This window comes from Rissa tridactyla, chromosome 8 (assembly GCF_028500815.1).
Source record: "Rissa tridactyla isolate bRisTri1 chromosome 8, bRisTri1.patW.cur.20221130, whole genome shotgun sequence".
Lineage (NCBI taxonomy): Eukaryota > Metazoa > Chordata > Aves > Charadriiformes > Laridae > Rissa > Rissa tridactyla.
Genome location: NC_071473.1, coordinates 43678661 through 43699952, shown reverse-complemented (window position 1 = coordinate 43699952; position 21292 = coordinate 43678661). Strand labels below are relative to the sequence as shown.

The following is a 21292-nucleotide window of genomic DNA, read 5'->3' as shown; positions in this document are numbered from 1 at the left end:
CACTGAATGATTTTTGTTCTCAGTCCAGTCAGGATCTCTTTAGAAATTGGCACAGAAAGGAAAGGCCTGTTGCTGACAAAACAGAAGGTTTTAATGGTGCTAAAATATAGCCCCTTCTGACATAGTACAAAAGGGACAGCAGGGTGTACAGATCACAGCTTGTTGCAGCACTTCAGATATGAAGAAACGTGGGAAGTCTTAATCTTTATCAAGTGAACTTAAGTGTTGCTGCTTTTTTATTGTTTAAGCAACATACAGAAACCCCTAATACCAAAATCTTCAAAAACAAGTAGAAAGCAACTGGAATTTATCTGCAGCCACCACGGTAGTGAGTCATTGCTGGCAAACTTGCATAACTATTTCAACAGCAGGCCTTTCTCAAATGACCTCAGTGGTCACACAAAATATCTTGTGCCACAACACAGGCATTTTTCTCTTTTCTGATTTAATGGCGCTTTCATTATCAAATTAAAATGTCACTCAGATGCCCATCATGGTGTTTCTGCAAAAGAATAGTAGGCTGAAACCCTCATGCATTTGAGTGGCACAGAATGCCAGCCAGTGCCGCATACTGATGGTGGAGCTGTCAATTACAAAACCCACAAAGATACTCAGAGCTGCTAAAGCCCGAGGGGCCGAGCTGTTAACATTTCTTGGATGTGATGAAGTTCATGATCCAGAGTGCCAGAGGCAGAACAATTCTCATAAGCCAATTGAAGCTGCCACCTCGTATCATTCAACATTTGCTCATCTCCTTTCTTCTAGCCGCATATTGAGCCAGCAGGCTACGGAAAACTAGAAATGGGGACCCTACATTTTAAATCCATCTAGGGACACATTTTATTTGTTTGATTTCTTCAGATTACACATTACACACTGTCACTGCCAGCATGCTCATAACATTAAGCCTACATTAGGTGTAACTCAAAGCAAAACGTTTAGAGTAAGGATGGATACAGCTTTGCTGTCTACCATTCTGCTACCTCATGAAGCTATCCAAGCTAACATAATTTTAGATATATAAATTTGCTTTCTGTTGTGCTTTTTTTTCCTCTGCAAGATTCACAGATCTTGCAGAGATTGCTGTTCTGTAAATCAGACCGCAAAACATCCTGCGTGAAGTGTCCCATAGAGAACTATACATTTTTCAACCAAATCCAGCTTTGTAAAAATCACACTGCTGTTAGTAGGTACACAGTTGTGTAACAAAAAAGCATGCAGAAATTAAGTATATGAGTAAATATCTCTTCTATATCTGATGACAGTGTACTTATTACACTGCTGCATGTATTGCTACTTCTTTGATTATGTTTCTTATTTCCAAATGGAAGAAGCACTAATACTGAAAGTACATTCCACAAAGGCTGCCTGACAAACGACCAAAGCACGGTGCACGGCATTACAAGGACTTAGGTTTGATTCTCATTTAATAATCCTGAATGCTGCTTACAACAGATGGGTCAAGAACTATGCACCAAACTAAACAATATTACTTTCTTAGTGTTTTACTAGTAAATAGCTTCATCTCACTAGCCGCATTACTGTGCCTGGAATCCAAGGATCACATGGAAAGCTGTGGTAAGCCAGCCAGGGCGATCACCACTGTTACAGCACAAAGGTGCAAATCTCCTCTATGTCTTCCAAGTCCAAGCACATCTACTCCGGCTCCTGACTCTCATGCTCCTAGTTACAGGGAAAGCATCAGTTGGGTTGAAGCAGTTAAAGAGCTAGTGGAGACAGCACAAAGGATATCATTAGATGACACTGCAGACCCTTAAGTTTTGCTCAGATTTTGTGCAGGAAAAACCCAGTAAAATAATAAATTTATCCAGAATAAGTGAGGGAAACAATTCGTAGTCACTGTAAACATCTGCAGGTTTTATACAAGTGCCTGCATGAGGGTGAAGTAATTGGCTTATCACCAAAAAGAAAACGCACTCCTGTTTTTGTTTTTTTTCCCTGATTTTTCTCCTGTGAGACTAGCACACATCCTGAATTCTTACGATTTTTTGTGCTTCTCTACACTTTTATGTGGACATCAATCTTAAAAAAATTTCACAATTTGTATAAGTTAAAAATCCAACTGCTTTCAGAGGATTTAGAAAAAGTAACAAGATTGTTCCTTCTGCTTGTATTTGGCAGATGTGTGTCTTCTTTTAATCTCAAATATGAAAATGTCACCATGGTTAATTCCTTCATCATGTCTTGATCAGGGACAGCATGTCATCCTCATAGGACTGGAATCTAAATCCATTTTAAAAAAGAAATTAGTAATACAAACTCAAATGTTGGGACTACTGAAAAAAAGACAACTAAGCTCTTGTAATTGAATATTACAAAATCTACTTTAAGAGACCGATTTTGCCGCTTTGCCTTCCACGTGGAATCTAAATTGCGGATTGTAAAAATTGAAAAACTTCATCTGCTCGAGATAATCTTATTTGAGGACTGATTTCTCTCACTGTTACTCTTGCACACAAAATATACTGATACATTTCTGCAACAAGGAAAAGGAGTTCTTTCTCAACATGCTCTCTAGGTTGACCCTTCGCCTTAGGGTTTCTTTCTCTTTGGTCCAAAGTACACTGAGTCATACCTATACAGCAGCTCTACAAAGTGTATGTCAGGATACCTGAAGAACGAATAGGAGACGTGATGAGAATACGAAATGAAAGGCACGTAAAACATAGTGGTTATTATGAAGTACTAATGAAATAATATTAGCAAGTAATTTGGCAGTTGAAAAAAGGGCAGATCACTAAATCAAAGCAGCTAATGCTGAGAACCCCATATTTACACCACATGAGATTCAGGACATTTTATTTTAAATAGGACTCCAATCGGATTGCCTGGGTCAGATGTATCCATTACACACATACATGGCTCAATGTTGGCCAAAAGGCCAAGTTTTAGTTTGGACTCCTGTGTCCCCAATTAAATATTGTTGCTTTTCGTAGACTCCTGAAACAAAACTTTGAGTTTTGTTTCCCCCAAATAAGCCCAGGGCTACATTTCAGAACCAGTCTGTGAACTCAATCAGCATACAGTAAGAAACAGTTATGGGATTTGCTTCAAAATTGCAGGACTTCTCCAGACAAGATTCTAATGAAGACACAACCAGAGTGGCTAGGGTGTATATTTATTTATATTTTAGTTAATATCAAAGGGTCACAGATCTTTGAATGGTATTTGTCAATTACGGCCTAATAAATAGACAGCTTCCAATCCTCAATATGCTTTTTCATAATATCTCATAAGCTTGTAAAGCAACAAATCCCATTTGAGGGGGAAAAACCCTGAAACAAAACCATAAACCAGCCTTCCCTTCTAACTGGCATGGGCTTCCACTAAAGAGACAGATGAGAAAGTAAGTGCCCCATCAAGTCTCCCCTTCACTACAGACTGTCAGCCTCACAGCAAATACTACCAGCTCACTTAAAGGCATGGGAGGACACCTTCGGTAGGTCTGATGATGCAGCTCTTTTACTCTCCTTCAGTTACTGCTGTTGAGTCAGAGAGAAAGAGAAGTCATTAACAGCAGCAGCAGCAGCTTTCACCTATATAGCAGTCAATTCCCATGCACCAGTAAGGGACTGAAAAAAAAATAAAAAATGTATTTGCACATCTGACTCTATAGAAATCTCATAGAATCTTCATGGTTGGAAAGGACCTTTGAGATCACTGAGTCCAACCATACACACACAAAAAAACCCCTCTACAATCTCTGCCACTAGAGCGTGCCGCAAAGTGCCAAATCTACATGTTTCTTAAACACCTCTAGGGATGGTGACTCAACCACCCCCCTGGGCAGGCTGTTCCAGTGCCTGACCACTCTTTCAGTAAAGTAATTCTTCCTAATATCTAATCTAAACCTCCCCTGCCGCAACTTCAGACCATTTCCTCTGGTCCTGTCATTATTCACCTGGGAGAGGAGGCCAACACCCACCTCTCTACAGCCTCCTTTCAGGGAGTTGTAGAGGGCAATGAGGTCTCCCCTCAGCCTCCTCTTCTCCAAGCTAAACATGCCCAGCTCCCTCAGCCTCTCCTCATATGAGCTGGTCTCCAGACCCCTCACCAGCCTGGTAGCTCTCCTCTGGACACGCTCCAGCACTTCAATGTCCCTCTTGTGCAGAGGGGCCCAGAACTGAACACAGCACTGGAGGTGAGGCCTCACCAGTGCCAAGTACAGAGGCACAATGACTTCCCTACTCCTGCTGGCCACACTATTCCTGATACAAGCCAGAATGCTTGTGAAGTCATGATCATCACGTTATTTTGAACAGGCAGAATCTCCTTGAGTGCAAGACGCTATGGAAACCAGACGAGCTGATGACCCCTCCTCTTGGTAGGTGGCTGGAGCTCCATGTTCAACAGGAGTGAAGTGTGGGTTAGGAAACACCGAGACAGAAGTTTAAGGAACTCCGATTACAGCTTTGTTAGAAGTTTCCAAACTTTGGTTCAAAGAATTACACAGCCTGATCACGTGATATCTGCTATTTTTCTACTTCCAGCTGAGGAAAAACTAAACAAACAGAAGAAAGAAATGAAGAAATAGAAAGAAGAGGAAAAGCAGAATGCTTAGACTGGAAGAGACAGGAAATGCATCTATCACACTATAGCCAGCTAAATAGATGTAAATATTTTCAAATGTTACTTCAGTATGTAAGCAAATTCCTCAAGGAGACTGTATGACCAAATACGAGAAGAGATGGTCCAAATCCGTTTCTAAAAAGATATGATGCACACTAAAAAAAATGTCCTGTTCTGCTTCTCCACCAACAATTGTGGCTTCTCACGAAATTAATTTCTTAACAGCAAAGATTATCAACACATACTTTTATTTATTTATTTGGACTACTGAAGAACACCAGCTGAAGAAGATTAGGTTACATTAAACTGGTCAAGGAAAACAAAGTTTTAAAGGGGTTCCACTAACAGCCACCTCTATAGCCCTGAATGAAGATGCGACGCGAGTCAATGCTACCCTTTGGGAAACGCATGCTGACAGCTGAACGCCACTAACATGCTGCTGATGCCATTCATCCTTTGTGAAATGTCATCTTTGCACAAACACACTGAAGAGGTTTCCATCCACAAAAAAGGCAGGAGGATCCTACTTCTTACTGAATTCCATTCCTGGTCTTTGAAATACCAGGAATTAGATCACTAGGCAGAAGAAGGAATTTCAGATTAGTCTCAGCAGTGCTAAATACATAAACATATTAAGAAATACTGCTATGAGTGATTTCTCTACCAGAAAGGACCATATCTTATAGTTCACAGAATCCAGCAACCCTTCCTGGAGCTTCTCAATTAATAACCTTTTATCAACTCCTAAAAAAGTGTGGGATCCTTGTGGACAAAAGAATCAGAAATTTTCAAGCTAGAAAGATTTTGTTTGTTTACTTTAAATAAGTAAATAAACTGAATGCTAAGTTTATAAAACCAGATTCAAAGGATACAGATAAAAAAATCCTAGAAAAGTCCATGGCGCATTTTGTATGTGACCTTATGCTGCATACTCCTCCAAGAATTGAGTAATATCCCTGATCCCCAGATCTCCTTTGGTTTTTACAAAGCTTTCCCCTTTTTTTAAAGTTTCTGTTTGTGTTACATCTTACCTTTAAGACCAGTAGCACAGAGAAAAAGCAGAATTATGTTTGAAAAGACACAGATAAGGAGCAAAGAAAACAGTCCATTTGAGGGTTGGTTTGTTTGTGTCTTTAAAGAAAAAGAGAAAGGAGAAAACAACTGGCTGAAATACCAATTGTTAGACTAAACAAAAAGCATGAAATACAGAAATTTTATTTTCACAGAAGGCAGCTGTTTACCAAAGAAAAAAAAAAATAAGGATGACTGCTCCCTGAGTTTTCAATTATTTATTAATCTTTGGACAAAGAAACTTGTAATGTAGTTGTTACTTGCTGATAGAAGTAACTCGCTGATAATTAACATAACTCCTGAATGTATGTTATTGGGCTTTTATCTATTCTTATTTCCACAGATCCAAAATTACTGGTTTCCATCCTCAGTAATAAGTATCATCATTCTGGTTTTACAGATAAGGATGACCTAATGAAGGACAGTCACCTATTTGGAGATGGGATGTGTAAGGACTCACTCAGTAGTCAATAAAAACTCTCTCAGCAGTCAGATGGCATTCCCACCTGAACTGCTTTCTGAAAGAACTGTATAAATAAACTCTATTTCCCCAAAGTCAGCAATGATAGTGCTCCCTAATATCAGAACATGTAATTCTCAAAACTTGCAAAAAATAGATGCTGCGATTCTCTATTTAAATACCTCTGAAAACTCACTGTTAGCACAATGGCCATAAAAAGCGAAGCAATTAAAAGTCTGATGGGAAATAAAACGCTCACCTATCACATCCATTTTTGGCCAAACGAAGGAATGTGAGAAGATAAATTGAAATGTCATAATTTTGTTGCTGTAACCCTCAAGTCTTCATCACCAACCCTCATCTGTTACATCTACAAACGGGCAATGCTTTCTTTGGATTAGGAACAGTAATCCAGCAGCGTAGGTCCAGGAGAGACAAACAAGTGCTAAAGAGATGAGAATAAATAACTCAACCCAATTAGAAACCAGAAATCCCCTGCTCAGACTAGTAGGAATCAGTACCCCTAAAAGCAAAGATACTGCCCCAAAGCCTACAGCTGTGGGGAAAAAAAAAGATCAACTAAGAATTCCTAAAGCATCATAGCTGAAATTACAGTTTTACATCTGTGGATACTACAGTTTAGTAGATATGAATGCCAAAATCCAGTGTTTGGCAACGTTAAATGCCAAATGAGAAAATCACTTACACTAAGGTTTTAATCACCAAGTCTTCCTTCTGAAAAATGTAGTTCATTTCATTGCAGAACACAGCCAGGCTACAGAACACTTCATTTCAGAGAAACTCACAGCGTTTAGCTACGTGAGAGAGTGCACTGGTACAACAGAATGCTATGGAGAAGATTAACAGTGATTTATTATTCGCTATTTCCCATATCAAAGGAACACCAACCAAAATTATCCTAAAGACAGTAAAGCACTGACATAAGGAAGCACTTTTTCATATAACATGCAGGTAACTGGTTGATTTCTTTACATCAGTATGTTATAGAACCAGATGTATAGACGGGACCAAATGCTATTAAGACGTCTAACAGCATCCCCAACTTGGGAATACCAAAGCTTCCTCTCCTTGGAAGCTGGAGAGTGACAATGGAGCAAGGATCGCTCCTCAATGGTGTATTTTTCTCCTTCCCTAAACAATTCTAGGGAGCACTTTGTGACAAGACATTGGGGCAGGTCAATCTGGCCATTTTTATTTTCCCACAAATGAAATTCAACCCTTTCTGTTGTAGCAGCAGATCTATTGCCCAGGCAACTGTCAGAGACCAAACCTTAGGGAAATAAATCCCACTTGGAGAAATCTCTCTCAGCTACCTGATAACATATCTTTAACAAGAACAGTTCACAACACTCTCCCTTTTCAGTTTCTTTGGTAATTTTACAGGGATAAGGGTGATAAAGGTTGCCCTTTAAACTTTTCTTTGGAGGATCTGGACAGCCTGGGAAGGAATAACAACTTAACTCCTCTTAACCAAAGACGACGACAACTGTGGAAATGGCAAGGGCTTTTATTTTTTCCTGGGCTAGACTGATACCGAGAGGAAAAAACCACTGGTCAGTGAATAAATTGCTTTAGATGGTACGTAGAGATGACCTCACAATTGGGGAATGTGGTTTAACAGTAGTTTTACAAAATGCTGTATATAGTCATGAGGCTCTGAATTTTTCTCTCTCTTCTTTCTGAAGTAGTAGTCCAAAGAAAGCTGTCTTCACTAACCTATATTAGAGACAGATGTCATGATGTCAAGCAGACATCAATTAATGTAGTAAGTACCACACTGATGTCTTAAGAAGAGGAAGGCTACATGTTGGGAAGAAAATGTTTCCTCCAGAAACCTTGCTGTAAACACAGAACACAACCCTGACCTGGAAGAACCTTTGCAGATACTATGACTAAACATGCCCTCACGAAACTAAAAAATTCCAAACTGCTTCAGGGTAAATAATTAAGAATAGCCAGAACTCTTAACAGTAAGAACAGCTGCAGAGCCACCCAGATCAAAAAACTCTCCTGTTTACTCCATACATTGTTCTAGTGAATGCTCTTCTGCTAAGATAACTTCTTTTTTTCACTTCAAAGAACAGCTTCTTGTCTGAAAAGGCCATCCAACCAACATCCAAACTGCCGTATGTAAGCCCGATGAGTCAGAGAACAGAATAAAGTTTGTCTCAAAGAACTGTGAACAGCCCAATTAATCAGACCCTCCTTCATCTTATATCACCCCGAACTTCACTGAACGTCAGTCCCACATGAGAAGGAGGTTATTCATGGCTATCCAAAAGACAGAAGTGGGTTTCCAAGATGTTTCTTGTACAGGCTGAAGGAGAGCTCCAAGGCTGAGCACTGAAATAGGTTTCACCTTTCAACAGGACAAATCCTATCCTCTCCTCCTTGTTAATTCATCAAAATAGCAACACTTCACAAAATCATCCAAGCCTGAGTTCCATGATGATAAAATACAACTTTAAATCCTGTACAAATCAGATTCCCTGACTCAGTCAAGTGACACAACCACCTTTGGGGATTTCTGCCTTCAATGATGTAAAAAAGGGACACTAAAAGAGGAAGAAAAGGAGCAGGAGGAAGGCACTTAACATTCTGCAGCTGTATAGGACACTGCTCACATTTTTCAGGTCTTCAAGATCAGCCCTTTTAAAGAGCCAGGGGGAAGATATTTTTAAGTAGGAATTGAAAGGTCTGAAACCAAACAGAAGTATCCAAACGCATTCAATATGCAAATAAAAAACATTTTGTTAGTTGGCTTTTCAGTTTATCCTTCTTTAACGAGCTGGAACAGATTGCATGGCAGACAAGGAAGAAACAGCACATACATGTTCTGTCAGTTTTCCATCCCTCTCTTTCTGGTCCTGATTCTCCTTGCTGAGAGCAGGACTGGGGCTGCAGCTCGTGTCAGGAGTAGCATTTTTGCCTGGTTTAATTTCTGCTGTGAGCAGAGAAAGAATCACACGGGCTCATGTGTAATTTAAATTGACTTTTATGAAATACTTTGTACTCTTAATTGTTTGGTTTTCTCAAAAGCAACTAGAGAAAGCTTCATCTGAGTCTCACAATTCAATTTAAACATCCATATCCTCAAAAACATCTTACAGCAACGATTGCTACGTGACTCACTCCCTATCATGGCACACCAGAGGCAGCTGTAAGTAACCTTCCTGCTGCAAAGTAGCCTTCGTCGTGTTTCGTTCACTGCAATGGGCATCACACAACACCAGCTCTCCCACCAGCCCTTGTCAGGTCTGGAGGCCTTTAGAGTACTTCTCCAGTGCAGATTTGTCAAGGATGCTAGCAGCAATGTCATGCTTCCCTAAGGAAAAAGTATATTCTAAATTTATCAACCTAGTCAAAACTTACCTTGTCCTCTAGTCCTAGAACAACTTTAAACAGCAAAATAAAGAGATTTTTACTAAGCAAGACTTACTGTCAGGTTTCCAGTCATGAGACTGGGAACAGAACAAGTAAAATAAAATACACCTCTAGATTATATTTAACAGGGTTCCTTCAGTCCCTGTCACCCTAGAGTTCCTCTAGCCTACAATCTCTGTAGAAAGCTAAAAATCATGGTTTCACAGCATGTCACTACCTGTCAGATCACCATCCTCTCTTCTGCTACACAATTCTTCTCGAGCACAGCAATAAGGCTTCCTGATTTCTTTCAGCATAAATGAAATACTGTCTTCTTACCTAATAGATTATAATCACAGCTGTTAAAAGTATGTCTTGGTTTTACTGTCCTTCCTCAGCATGTAAGACGTCAGTATGTGTTTGTTTCACCAAACTCTTCCCTGCCTTGATGACCTACTACATACTCTTAAAATTTATGTATGGCATTCTTAGCACGTACAGACAGCAAAGCTTTGATGTCTCTGGTTACATTACAGCAATGCAGAAGACAAATTTAGAGGCAGACTGAGTAAAGTAAGCTGTCTCTTCCCATACACCCCATTTACAAAACCTCCTCACAGCCAGCTACAGAAAAATATAAATTAGGAGCTGACAACTAAGCTGTGTCTAGATACCGATGCAAGAGTGTTCTTCAGAGTATGTGACATAATTCAGAGCAGGCTTGATAAACACTATAACATTCCCTTGCTGAAATACACTCGATTTCCATTCAACCATCAGATGAGGACACCCTAAAACATTTCCAAGGGGGAAACAAAAAGGGAAGTAGATTTCTCTTTTGGAGGCGGAACGGCACTGGCCTGCAAGAAGGGATCTACGTCAAGCCAGGTGGGTGCAGAAGAGTTGATGCTTGGTGATCACATACATGCCTTTGGGATTTCCAGAGGCAACTCTTTCATCAGTTTAATGATAAGCTCACAACTGCTTTGATTCAGGACAGGCAGCAACAAATCACCTGTTTCCACAGTGTGTGCTGGTACTTTGGTCATTATGACCAATATCAAGAATACAATGATGAACGCCAGTGTTTTAACATAAAGCCATATCAAACCCACAATCCCACCGAATGTCTAGCCCTTGCAGTAAACTATATGGGCAATTAGAATGAGACTAATTCCTTTAATGGTCTTAATGCAGAATTTCTAACCTCTTTAACTGAAGTTTTGGAAATGATCAATGCTTAGATAGCCTAATCCACTCAATATTCATAAGTTTATTCAGAGAGCAAGAAGGTCTTTCTATGAGGATATTCAGTAACTAGAAACTTAACAAGCTCACTAGCGCAGAAGCTGGCCAAAATTCAGTTTATCTCTGAGTTTTAGAACAGTTTTCTGAAGGAAGAACATGAAGAGTGGCTTTTTATATGCTCTTCTCCCAAGAGGGCAAAGCAACAGGAGAGCCCCATGTCATTTATGAGCTTATAAATAATCAGTGAATTGGGTTTTGTTACTAAAGTAAATTTAGCCTTCTGTGAATGCAACAACTGTAAACTTTTTTGCTCAAACAACAGTTAATAGAAACTTGTAAAGTTAACTAGTTGCAACCATACCCACCCCAGGAAAACAAACTTACATTTAATAAGGTTAGTGCTACTGCAGTGAAGAACTACGTGCAGACTAAGTGTTCCACCTTACAGATACAGAGGAGAAAAAAGAACTGAGCCTTTTCTTTATAGGCTTCCCAGTTTTTATACAACTAGTATGGCTGGTTAAAAAAAAAACCACAAAGTGTGCAAACCCAGTTCTAAGAGGAAAACGTGAAGAAAGAAAAGAAAGAAATCAATCTCACGCATACCAGGCACCTTCATGGATATTCACTTGAAGCAGCAGTCCATCTAACAAAAAGTGTTTCCTATTTAATATGCACACTAATTGGAACTATATGTATTGCAATTATTTTTTTTTTTTGGTGGAAACTCATATTGGCCATTGTGCTATTGTGCTCGGAATCAAAAACGGGTTGGAAAAGCTTATGAGTCCTTTCTTTTTTGCTTTTAAAATATTTGTACATCAACTTTCTGCCAAGAATATGGAGAACCCCTAGTGTCTGAAGATTTATTAATAATCTCTAGCAGCTACTTCTTTAGAAATTCTTGTGAGAATGTTGTCTAGAAATACCAATTCTAAAGCACTTAAACTTAGGTATCTACTGCTTGAACTTTTCTTGTTGATATTAATGAAAGCACTTTTCTTTTCTCATCCAAACAGAACAAAACTTCCTGTATTTACTGCCTTTTCTACAAATACATTATCACTTTTTTCCTTTATACTCTCAGTAAAACTGTTTTTCCATAAACATTTCTTTCTTATGAAACTGAACATGTTGGGGCAAACAGTATAAAACTGCTCTAAACAATGCCCAGCCATTCATATTTTTGCTTTACATTCTTTTCCCACGTGGTTTGGTTCATAATTACTTCCAGCTTCAGGAAACTGGCCCTTTTAGAAGCACCAAACATTTTTTTTTTTTTTACTTTGCTCTTAACAAATCAAGTAATGAATCAGTTCTACTAAGTAGCCAGTATTCCTGCGTTCTACAGTCTTTATCTTCTTCATCGACCGAGGTAATGTCTAACACAGGAATCCCAAAGTTTGATAATGCAGAGTCACGTGAGAAATCCTTATGAGAATTCCAAAGGATCAAAACTGAAAAACCTGAAGTGAGCTAAGAAGAGCAAAACAAAAAAAAATGTGGATGGATGGCCATTACATCCCACCCAAACGTGGGAGGCTTGATGGATGAACAACAAACAGCCTCTTAATTGAACCACTGTGAATAGCTCAGGTTCATTTTCTTAAATATTTGAAGTGTTCAAACAATTAGTAAAGATTGGATGAGATTAGGTAGAAGGACATGAATTTAAAGTCAAAGAAAAATCTGAAATGAAAGAGAAATAAATAACCAACCGACAGGAAAACACCAATGTCAAAGTATGCTAAGCCTTGAAATAAGCCTTCAGAAAAAGCACCAGGATGCTCTTGCTTGTGATGGTCAGAATCCCTTCATTTAGCCCGAGACACACTCTTACCCTGCATAGGCAGGATGGGCAATCATCGGGACTTCCCACTTCTTTTATCCCATCCCCACCCCCCCCCCCCCAGGATTGCAGGAATACAAAAAGACAAATGGGAAGGAAAACAGGGCACCAAGAAATCCCACAGCAGCAGGCACAGGGAAAGTCCAGCATTCCAACACGTTTATTGCTTATTTTTACAGTGCTTAATGGCGAAGTACCACACATAGACACAAACAGTTTCAAAGCAACCTCCCACCCTCGAAACAAAATGAGGGGAAGGGGCTCTGTTTCAGTTCTTCATTATTAAAGCTCTGAAGTAAAGACATTTCAACAAACAGAAGTAACCCAATCTGTGTGTTTCTCTAGCCCAAACTCCCTCCATTTTTACGGTCTTTTCAAAGTCTAGATCAAGTTTCTTTTGAGTTTGCAGGGTGAAGATTGTTATTTCTAGCCCTTCCCCCACCCCCCCACTTCCCCAAGACTCAATTTCTTTGTCTTTTCTTTTTAAAGCAGAGTTTGAAATTATCATGAATATTCAAAAAAAAATCATTTGCTCCTCCTCCCAGATCTACTGTATAATATTGGAAAAACATGTAAATACACAGTACCACAGAATGTCTAGCAAAGTACAGAGCCCACTGGAAAAAACATTCCTTCTTTTAATTCAGTACTCCCTGAAAGTTCTCAACATACACAGTATAAAATATATACCATATATTGTATAAATACAGTATATTAACTATGTTAGTACTATGTTATTGTGGTCAACCATACTGATCTTTCAGTCATTTTTCTAATTGAGAGGGGTAGCAATTTTTTTTGCCCATTTCTACCTTTAAAAAAATTAACTTTCTTTCTCAAGTTAATACATTATAATACCCACTATCTTTTTGTTGAAGTGAAGGATTCCAGTAAGCTCCAGCACATCTTCTAACCTTTGAAAAACTTTATGAGGGAGCGCTTCTCCGCCAGTCAAAGTCAAACCCCGGGACGCTTCCTCCGTCATTCATCAGTTCAGATTTTAAAATCCAGGTTTCGAGTTGACTGTAGCAGCAGGTGAAGAGATCCACTGCCGCCCAAAGGGAGCTTTTTTTCCTGTCTGTTGTTTAGAAGCATCAAATCGCCAACCTAACTGCTGAAGTACCTTTGAAAATAGCTTTTGAAGGATGAGTTTGAAATGAGGACAGAAATAACAGTCACTAGCTTCCATCTCACCAAGTAAGCGGCATGCCAGCAGAGTAAGGAAAGCTGATACAGAAGCATGAGGGCAACAGCGCAAGGGAAAAGCCCCCAAATCACATGGATTATTACAAAAAAGTAGTTTTTCACATGCACAAGACAAGTGAATCTACACTTGTAACATGCCAAGGCTTACTCAAAGTAATTGTTAAGGTGACTAAACCAAGCATTCATGGAGTAGTAAGTGACAGAATAAAGAATGACCACACAACCCTCCGCTGGGCATTAATATGCATTAATATGCATTAAGATACAGTCTATAATTAACTACATGATAATATGCCGATCCTCCTACAGAAACGTCATGTAATTAAATGCAAACATAGATTCTGTTCAGAGAATGATTCAGAATTTGTAGTGAATGAAACTCTTGTTTCTTGGACCTGGCCAGCCTCAAAGAACTACTACAATATAAATATTTAACAATAATAAAAGCATGCAACCCTTTGCCAAGCACAGATGCTAGAAAGCAACTGCAAATCTTGGCATTTGGTGGCACCTAGTAATCCATTGGCTGAGTCACTAATGTGATTGATGGCCTTAAGTTGTTCAGGAACTATTAGCCCCTCCAAGAATTCAAACCTGTGAATTAAATCATATTTTTTGTCTAAGTACTTTTCTCTACACAACCAGTAAATGTTGGACTTTATTCTTAAAGGTTTTAAAATGGTATGTGGCTCTGCAGCTTGGGAAACCTCTTTACCTGGGAGAAACTGATGCAACTTGCCTGTTTCTGTACTTCATGCATATTTTGTTTTGATATTCTAATTTTGGTCATGATGTTATGGTTGGTACAAGCATAACTAAAAGATAAACTCCTCTTGCAACAGATCTTTTTCACGAATCTGGTCCTGAGGAGCAGTAGGTCTTGTTTTGACTAAGGAAAAAAGTAATTCATAAACTATGTTGCCTACAGATGTCCTCAGCTTTCCATTCATCCTGTATTTCATTAACAATCCACGCCTGGATACCATCGTGCTTTCTAAAAGCTAAAAGACTTTCCAAAGAAGAGTTAGCCTAAGCACAGGCAGCAGAGAGGAAGCATCTTCCTTCTTGATATTCTCCTTTCTGACAACCTCTGAGCGACAAGACATCTGATCAGAACCGTTCATTTCCATGAAGCATCTGTACAGTATCTTTAAAACTGGCCATCCCCTTCCAGGTGAGATTCCTGGCCATACCAGCCTCCCTAATGCTATAGCAAGGCATGCATCAGACATAAAGGTCCCACAGAAAACACTTCTCAAGCACTTCTGACAGATTTTCTTTCCAAAGTGAACAAATCTGGTTTCACTACCATTTCCATGATGAACCAGTAACCACAACAGAATGTATTAGACTTGAATAACATGCCCTGGACATCTACGGGGTAGAGGACACTAAAGTAGTATTACATGAAGAAATTAAAGAAGCAAAGGCAAATTGACACATTACTATTTATTCACGTCAAACACTTTCGTCTGTGTAACGCCATTTAAAATGTAAGTCAAAGCACTTAAGTTTAATGCAGATCTACCTTTCTAGAAAGTGTTATTCCTCCAGGTCATTAGTTTAAATGACATCAACAAACACAGCCAGAAACAGATTTTGAACAAATGAAAGATTAAAGAAAAAAAAAAAAAAAAAAGAGATAAAACTACTTGTTGCCCCAAGTGCTTCAAGTCACACAAGACTCTCACATGCTGTCAATTAAGTGAACCCTATAAAATTATGATCTATGCAAAATTCCACCAGAACTATTATATCACAACAGATGTAATGAAATTATTTCTGCCAATAAAGTCATCAGTGCAGAACACATTACCCCTTTCAACTCCAAGCAAATTTTTTTTTAAAATAGAAAGTGCCTCTACGATGGTACGATCTTGATTGAGTTGCAGAAAACATTTTTAACCGCTAAGTTCCACCGAATTCAGTGCATACTTAGAAGAGGTATTTGGTACCCTGACCACACACGGTCAACTTGTGGAACAGCAGCAAATTCCTCTAGGCTGACACTCATTTTTCTTTCAAAATTTATTTAGTATGGTTTTTTCAGCTTTTTTTCTGGCTCCCTTGCTATTGAAAAAAAAAAAAAAAAAAAAAAAGAGAATAATTCAGGCTGGACGGGAACTCTGCAGGTCATCAGTTCTATTCTCAAAGCAGGGCCAGCTTTACTTCCACAGAAGAAACAAATAGACAGACAAACAACAAAGGAAAAAACCCAACCTAAAACCAACAATGGAAAATTACAGAAAAAAAAAATTCACCTATGTGTAGTACTTGCTTTCTTTGCTCCCTAACTCACAGTATTTATTTCAAGCATGCTGATTTTATTACAAGTCTTTCCAGAAGATAACTTTATGTCTTTGAAAAGCAAACATGCACATTTAGGGTGCTATATAAATATGATTTTTTTTAAGTAGCCAACAAAATCTTTCTTTAATCAAAAATAATAGAAAGCTTTTGTCATGGGGAAGTTTTATAAAAAATTTTAGGGTTTTGGAAGTCCTCCAGCAGGTAAAAACTTCACTTGGCCTCATACTAAAATATAAAAAGGAGAAGGCTCTGTCTCAGAGCGCTGTAATTGAAGTAGAGAAGTGAGCAAGGAAGACGAAAAAAAGGATGCTTGAGGGGAAGGAAGACTCAATGGGACTTGCTAAAAGCAACAAAGAAAAGGACAGCGAACACAGAAGGAGGAATGGTTTGGGTGGGTGGTTTGGACACAGCACAGGCTGGTATCCAAAGTGGTATGCCAGAAGCGTGTGGATAGTCAATGGACATGTGCAATAAATCACACATTATAAGATATGCAAAGTAGTCTGTAAAAAAAAAAAAACACAAAACCAAAAACACACACACAAAAAAAACAAACTCCAAACAAAAAATCCAACTACTTAAAAATTTAAAAACCTTTTTTTCCCTTACCAACACCAAGATGTTCAATTCAAAGGTTACTTACCCACTTCACAAATTTTGGACTGATCTCTTTGCTTTGACTTCTACATATATAAACTGAAGATAATGTATCGTTTCATCCCACAGTATTGTAAGGGTACAAATGTTATCATCTCTAAATCACAAGGATGTCCCAATACAGAGAATTCAATAAATAAAACTGGTAACTGTGCAACCAGTGTGGGTTCCAGACAGCATGCAACAAAACCCAGAATACTTCATTAAATGAGACCAAAAAGAAACCTTGACCAGCTATTCATGCAGTAAACACTATCCTTCCTGCACGCTAAGTGAAATACTGAGCTTTTAGGGGAAAAAAAAAAAAATTCCATATTCCTTCTTTCTCACACATGTTCTTCTACAGCACCTTTTTGGCAGATAAGTTACTATAGTTGAGTTTACGTACCCACCTGCTTTCGTAAAAGAAGCTCCTACCTAGAGACTCTCTCATTTCCTGTGAACAGCAGTTCCCAATACACTTACAAGGCTTTTATTTCATTATGGAACCTCTCAAGCTGCTCAGCAAGACTGAAGTCAAAACTTTAATGTTACACCCTGTAAGTAAGTGCAACGAGACTTTCTAAACATTAAGAACGGTTTTTATATTAATATACATTGTACAGAGGATGCATCCTCAACTCATTCAAAGCCACTAAATTGCTTCGGTGCCTTCTTAAGTAGTAGAGGCAGAAGGGTTTAGTAGCCTTTTTGCTCCCAATACCAAAATTTCCACAAGGCTGTTGACCTCAGAAACAGAGTCGCTAGTGACCCCTAGTGTTAAGAAGTTCAGTCTCAATTTGAATGATTTATGATAAAAAGCATGATGAGTATCATCCTTTCGGCACTTTGTTGTTGTTCTGACATGGCAAATCGTCACTGCTTTGTGTTGAGATTCTTTCCACTCCAGTTTACAAACAAAAATACTGGTATCCATTATTAAAGAAAGAAGTGGAAAGGAAATACAAACTTGTAAGCATCCAAGCAAATTGCAGATTGACATTCCTGTTGCTTTCAAATGTTTGATACATTTTTCCTCATTTGGAAGATTAACAGTAGGATATCTAGAGCAGACTGACAGTCATGGCTTCAGGTGGACATTTATAGCCTCTTGATCAGTCATTAAGGAATTAATGACAGTGAATCACAACCCAAGCTGGCCAGTAAAGCCTAGTGTAAGGAGAGAAGTCATAACTGCCAGGTTGCTGCAAGACTTGGCCATCCCAGGTAGAGGTGTATAGTCCAGCAAGCCAACTGCCAGCTGACATAAAACTTGCTTACAACAGAAACGTGTAACTACAGAAAAAAAAGAAGAGTCCTACTGTTCTACTTACAATTTTGAGTCCAGGTTCAGGAGAAAGCCCAGTTTGTCATATTCTGGAAAACAAAAGCAAGGGACACAATATCATAAAAACTGCAAGCGTCTCCTCTGCAAAAGGCACCAAAACCAAAAAGCTGCAAGTCCTTATGGAAGGGCAATAATTATTTCTAACTGAAAATAACTATATTGTAACTTCTAGTCACTAGCAGCTGTTATCGCAGATTATTGTTACTTCAGGGTATTCCCAAATTAACATTTCTGAATCTCCAAGAAATACTAAAGCAAGAGAATGTGTGGGTAATCATTAATTTATAAATCATTAGAATTAACCGAGATATCTGTAGTCATAAAAACAAAGCACTACTGAAATCACGCAGTGATATACAAAGCTTTCCTGCTTGCAGTAGAAATCATTTTGCCAGCAATTTGTATGACAAACGCTCCTCCTAGGTCCTGATGTGGTAGAGCTTTGAAATTTTTCTTGATTCCTTGTCTATTCCAAGCATAACTTCATAATTAAGCAGTCCATCTTCAAGATAAAGTCACTCACGGTAGCAAAAAAGCTTCAAGTTCAGGTGATGTTGTTCAATAGGAAACTGCAAAGTCAGAGTTTATGCCACTAACAGGGAACAGCTACAGAAACGAAGTTATCACTCAGAACATCCGTAACTCCTGTATAAAGTAAGCTTTGCATCCAGCATCTTTGAATACATTTTGATCTCGTAAATCAAACACTTGATACAAAAATTAAAACTATTAGAATTCACATGAGATACACAAGAAAAACTAAAAGGTGTAGCGTCTTTCTTGTGTTGCGTTAAGCTCAGGGGCCTCCTCACACTAAGGATCACTGGGTCTCACTGCCATACAATAAAAACCCCCAATACAAACAGAGAAGTAAAAGATAATCCCTCCAGAGCTTAATGATCTGGGGGATCATTAGGATGTATATTAAAAGAAACAAGGGGGGGGGGTGTGGGAATTCTCATAGCCTTTTAGAAAGAGCTCAGTGGAAACAGAGAAGTTTGCTTTCTTTATGAAACATCACCAGAAATTCCGCTGCAGTAGCTTACTTAACGAAATCACAAGCTTTTCATGCTATCACTTACCAGCAGAACAGGAAAGCCTAAACATGTGCCTAAAACAGACCAATTGCACCAGATAGGTCAGTATAAACTGTGCCACTGATTTAAATCCCATTAAGATTTAATTCCTGAGCCAAGGGAGGAATTATGTTTGACGTATCTTGGGTAACAGAAGTTGCAGAACACGTGTGCACTTGATATTGACACATACTATCCGCTCTCTGCCAGCACCCGCGTGCCACCCACTTGATGTTCGAAGTGCACCTGTGCATTTCTCCTCCACCTTCCACATACTGACGGTTGTGTTTACCCCATGTGCTGCTTTCCTCATAACTTCCCAGTTTATTCCTCCTACAAGAAATTATTTCCTGTCTAGCCTTACCTCCTCCGCGTGTAGGATCGTGCATAGGAAGGTATCCATTCTGGGAAAAAAAGGATGCCTTCAATTTTTATTAACACTTCCCCCTTCCACAAAACAGCACCCATACTGAGCAGATTTTTGTATTATTATTGGTTTTTTGTTTTGGTTTGATTTTGTGTTGTTTTTTTTTTGTTTTAAAACATCTACAGCCACTGACTAACCTGTCATCAATCTTATCCCATTCAGTCTAACATTCCCTTCTTCCCAACAGGAAATACAAGAAGAGGAAATGCACTAAGAGATACATCACCTCATAACTACAACAACATCCTGGGCTTTCTGTTAACTCAGCACTTTATGAGCTCTGCAACCAAAGCACCAGAAAGCAACACACATACTAAATGCTACGTGCCACAGATGACATACCTCCATTGCAATATTTCATAAGATTTACCTTCTGTCACATGCATTTCACCTTCCCTACGTTTAAAGTGGTTACTTTTGATGTTCGCGGATGATTATTAAGAGAGGTATAAAGTAATCTCATAAGAATTATATATATCAACTGTCTTGCAACAGGCACTTTCAAAAAAAAATAAAAAATGTATGAAGTATAGCAAAACAAAATAACATTTCTGGTTTCAAACTAGAAGCACAGGTGTGTTCTTGATTTTCAGCAGGGTATGAATATTCCTTTCAGGCTGTAACACCAAACCAGAAGAATCTATGCTCCTTCCTCTCACTGGCTCATGACATGTGCAAACTACTGCAGGCAGAGAAACGCTGCGCTCACCATGAGCCGTCTCACATTCACCAGGACTTACAGAAGTCACAGCGTTACTATGGGCTTGGAAGTTAATCTCTATCACATGTTGCTCCCCCAAGAAAGACACTAGGAGCCTGGAAATTACATATTCAAAGTTAGCTTCCATTTTAGCAAAAATCAAGAGTCTTTTTACAGACTTCCAATATCATTTAGCTATATCACCATAACGCAGGGGCCAAAAGCCACTGCAACACACAGCAGTGCAGCCCACGGGCTAGCTGGAAGTGGTCTGGATTCACAAAAGACAGATAAAACCCCAAATCCCTGGAGAAAGACAAACACACATAGCCCAGCTTCAGGAAAAGGCAATCCTTGTCTGGAGTATTGTATTTAATTTAAAACAAAATAAAACACAGACCCACTAAATCAAAGACAAGTACAACTGAATCTAAAATACAGCATGGTCAGGGTGTGATGATTACAGGAGATGGTCTGAGCTGATCATACAGCTCGCAGCTAAAAGAAGGGGCAATCCCAGTCCTACCCTTCCCTCCCTCGAAAGTACTGGCTGCAAGAGCCTGCCCCGGCCCCCATGGAACCTCTCTGTGCCCTAACCTACAGGTTGCTTTTCACCCCCATCACTTTACTTTAAAGCCTTACTCACCAGGTTAATGAGCTGATACACAAAAACATATCTCCTCTTTTTCATGCAATGGGATACAGAAGTACTTAGAATATTAGAGAAAATGGGACAAAACAGCTAGAGAGAACAAGGCAAAAATACTCCAGCATCTCCACCAAGAACTAGCTTGGGCCAGCTGGCCATGTTAACTGTGATTTAATATTGGCCTCTGCCAACATCATCATGATGATCCCCCATAAGGGGGTCTCTGCACTGAAGCACAGTGCAGAGCTACGAACAGGTGTGGTTCTGGAGAACTCACTTCAGATCTAACCAGGCTGGTAGGCCTGGTCTGGCTCAGGCCACGTCTCACCAAGCAGGCT

At 39.1% G+C, this 21292-nt stretch overlaps 1 protein-coding gene across 6 annotated transcripts in view; it reads right to left on the bottom strand.

Moving 5' to 3' along the window:
- Window positions 1–21292, bottom strand: part of ST3GAL3 (ST3 beta-galactoside alpha-2,3-sialyltransferase 3) — a 188454-nt gene that overhangs the window by 121207 nt on the left and 45955 nt on the right. For 5 of the 6 annotated variants that reach the window (XM_054211301.1, XM_054211303.1, XM_054211302.1 and 2 more), the window contains one exon: window positions 18089–18131. In XM_054211301.1, the coding sequence (XP_054067276.1) occupies window positions 18089–18131 (43 nt within the window). Of the gene's footprint in view, window positions 1–13516; window positions 13738–18088; window positions 18132–21292 lie in introns of those variants that run through there. The other variant, XM_054211306.1, reaches the window with a different exon arrangement.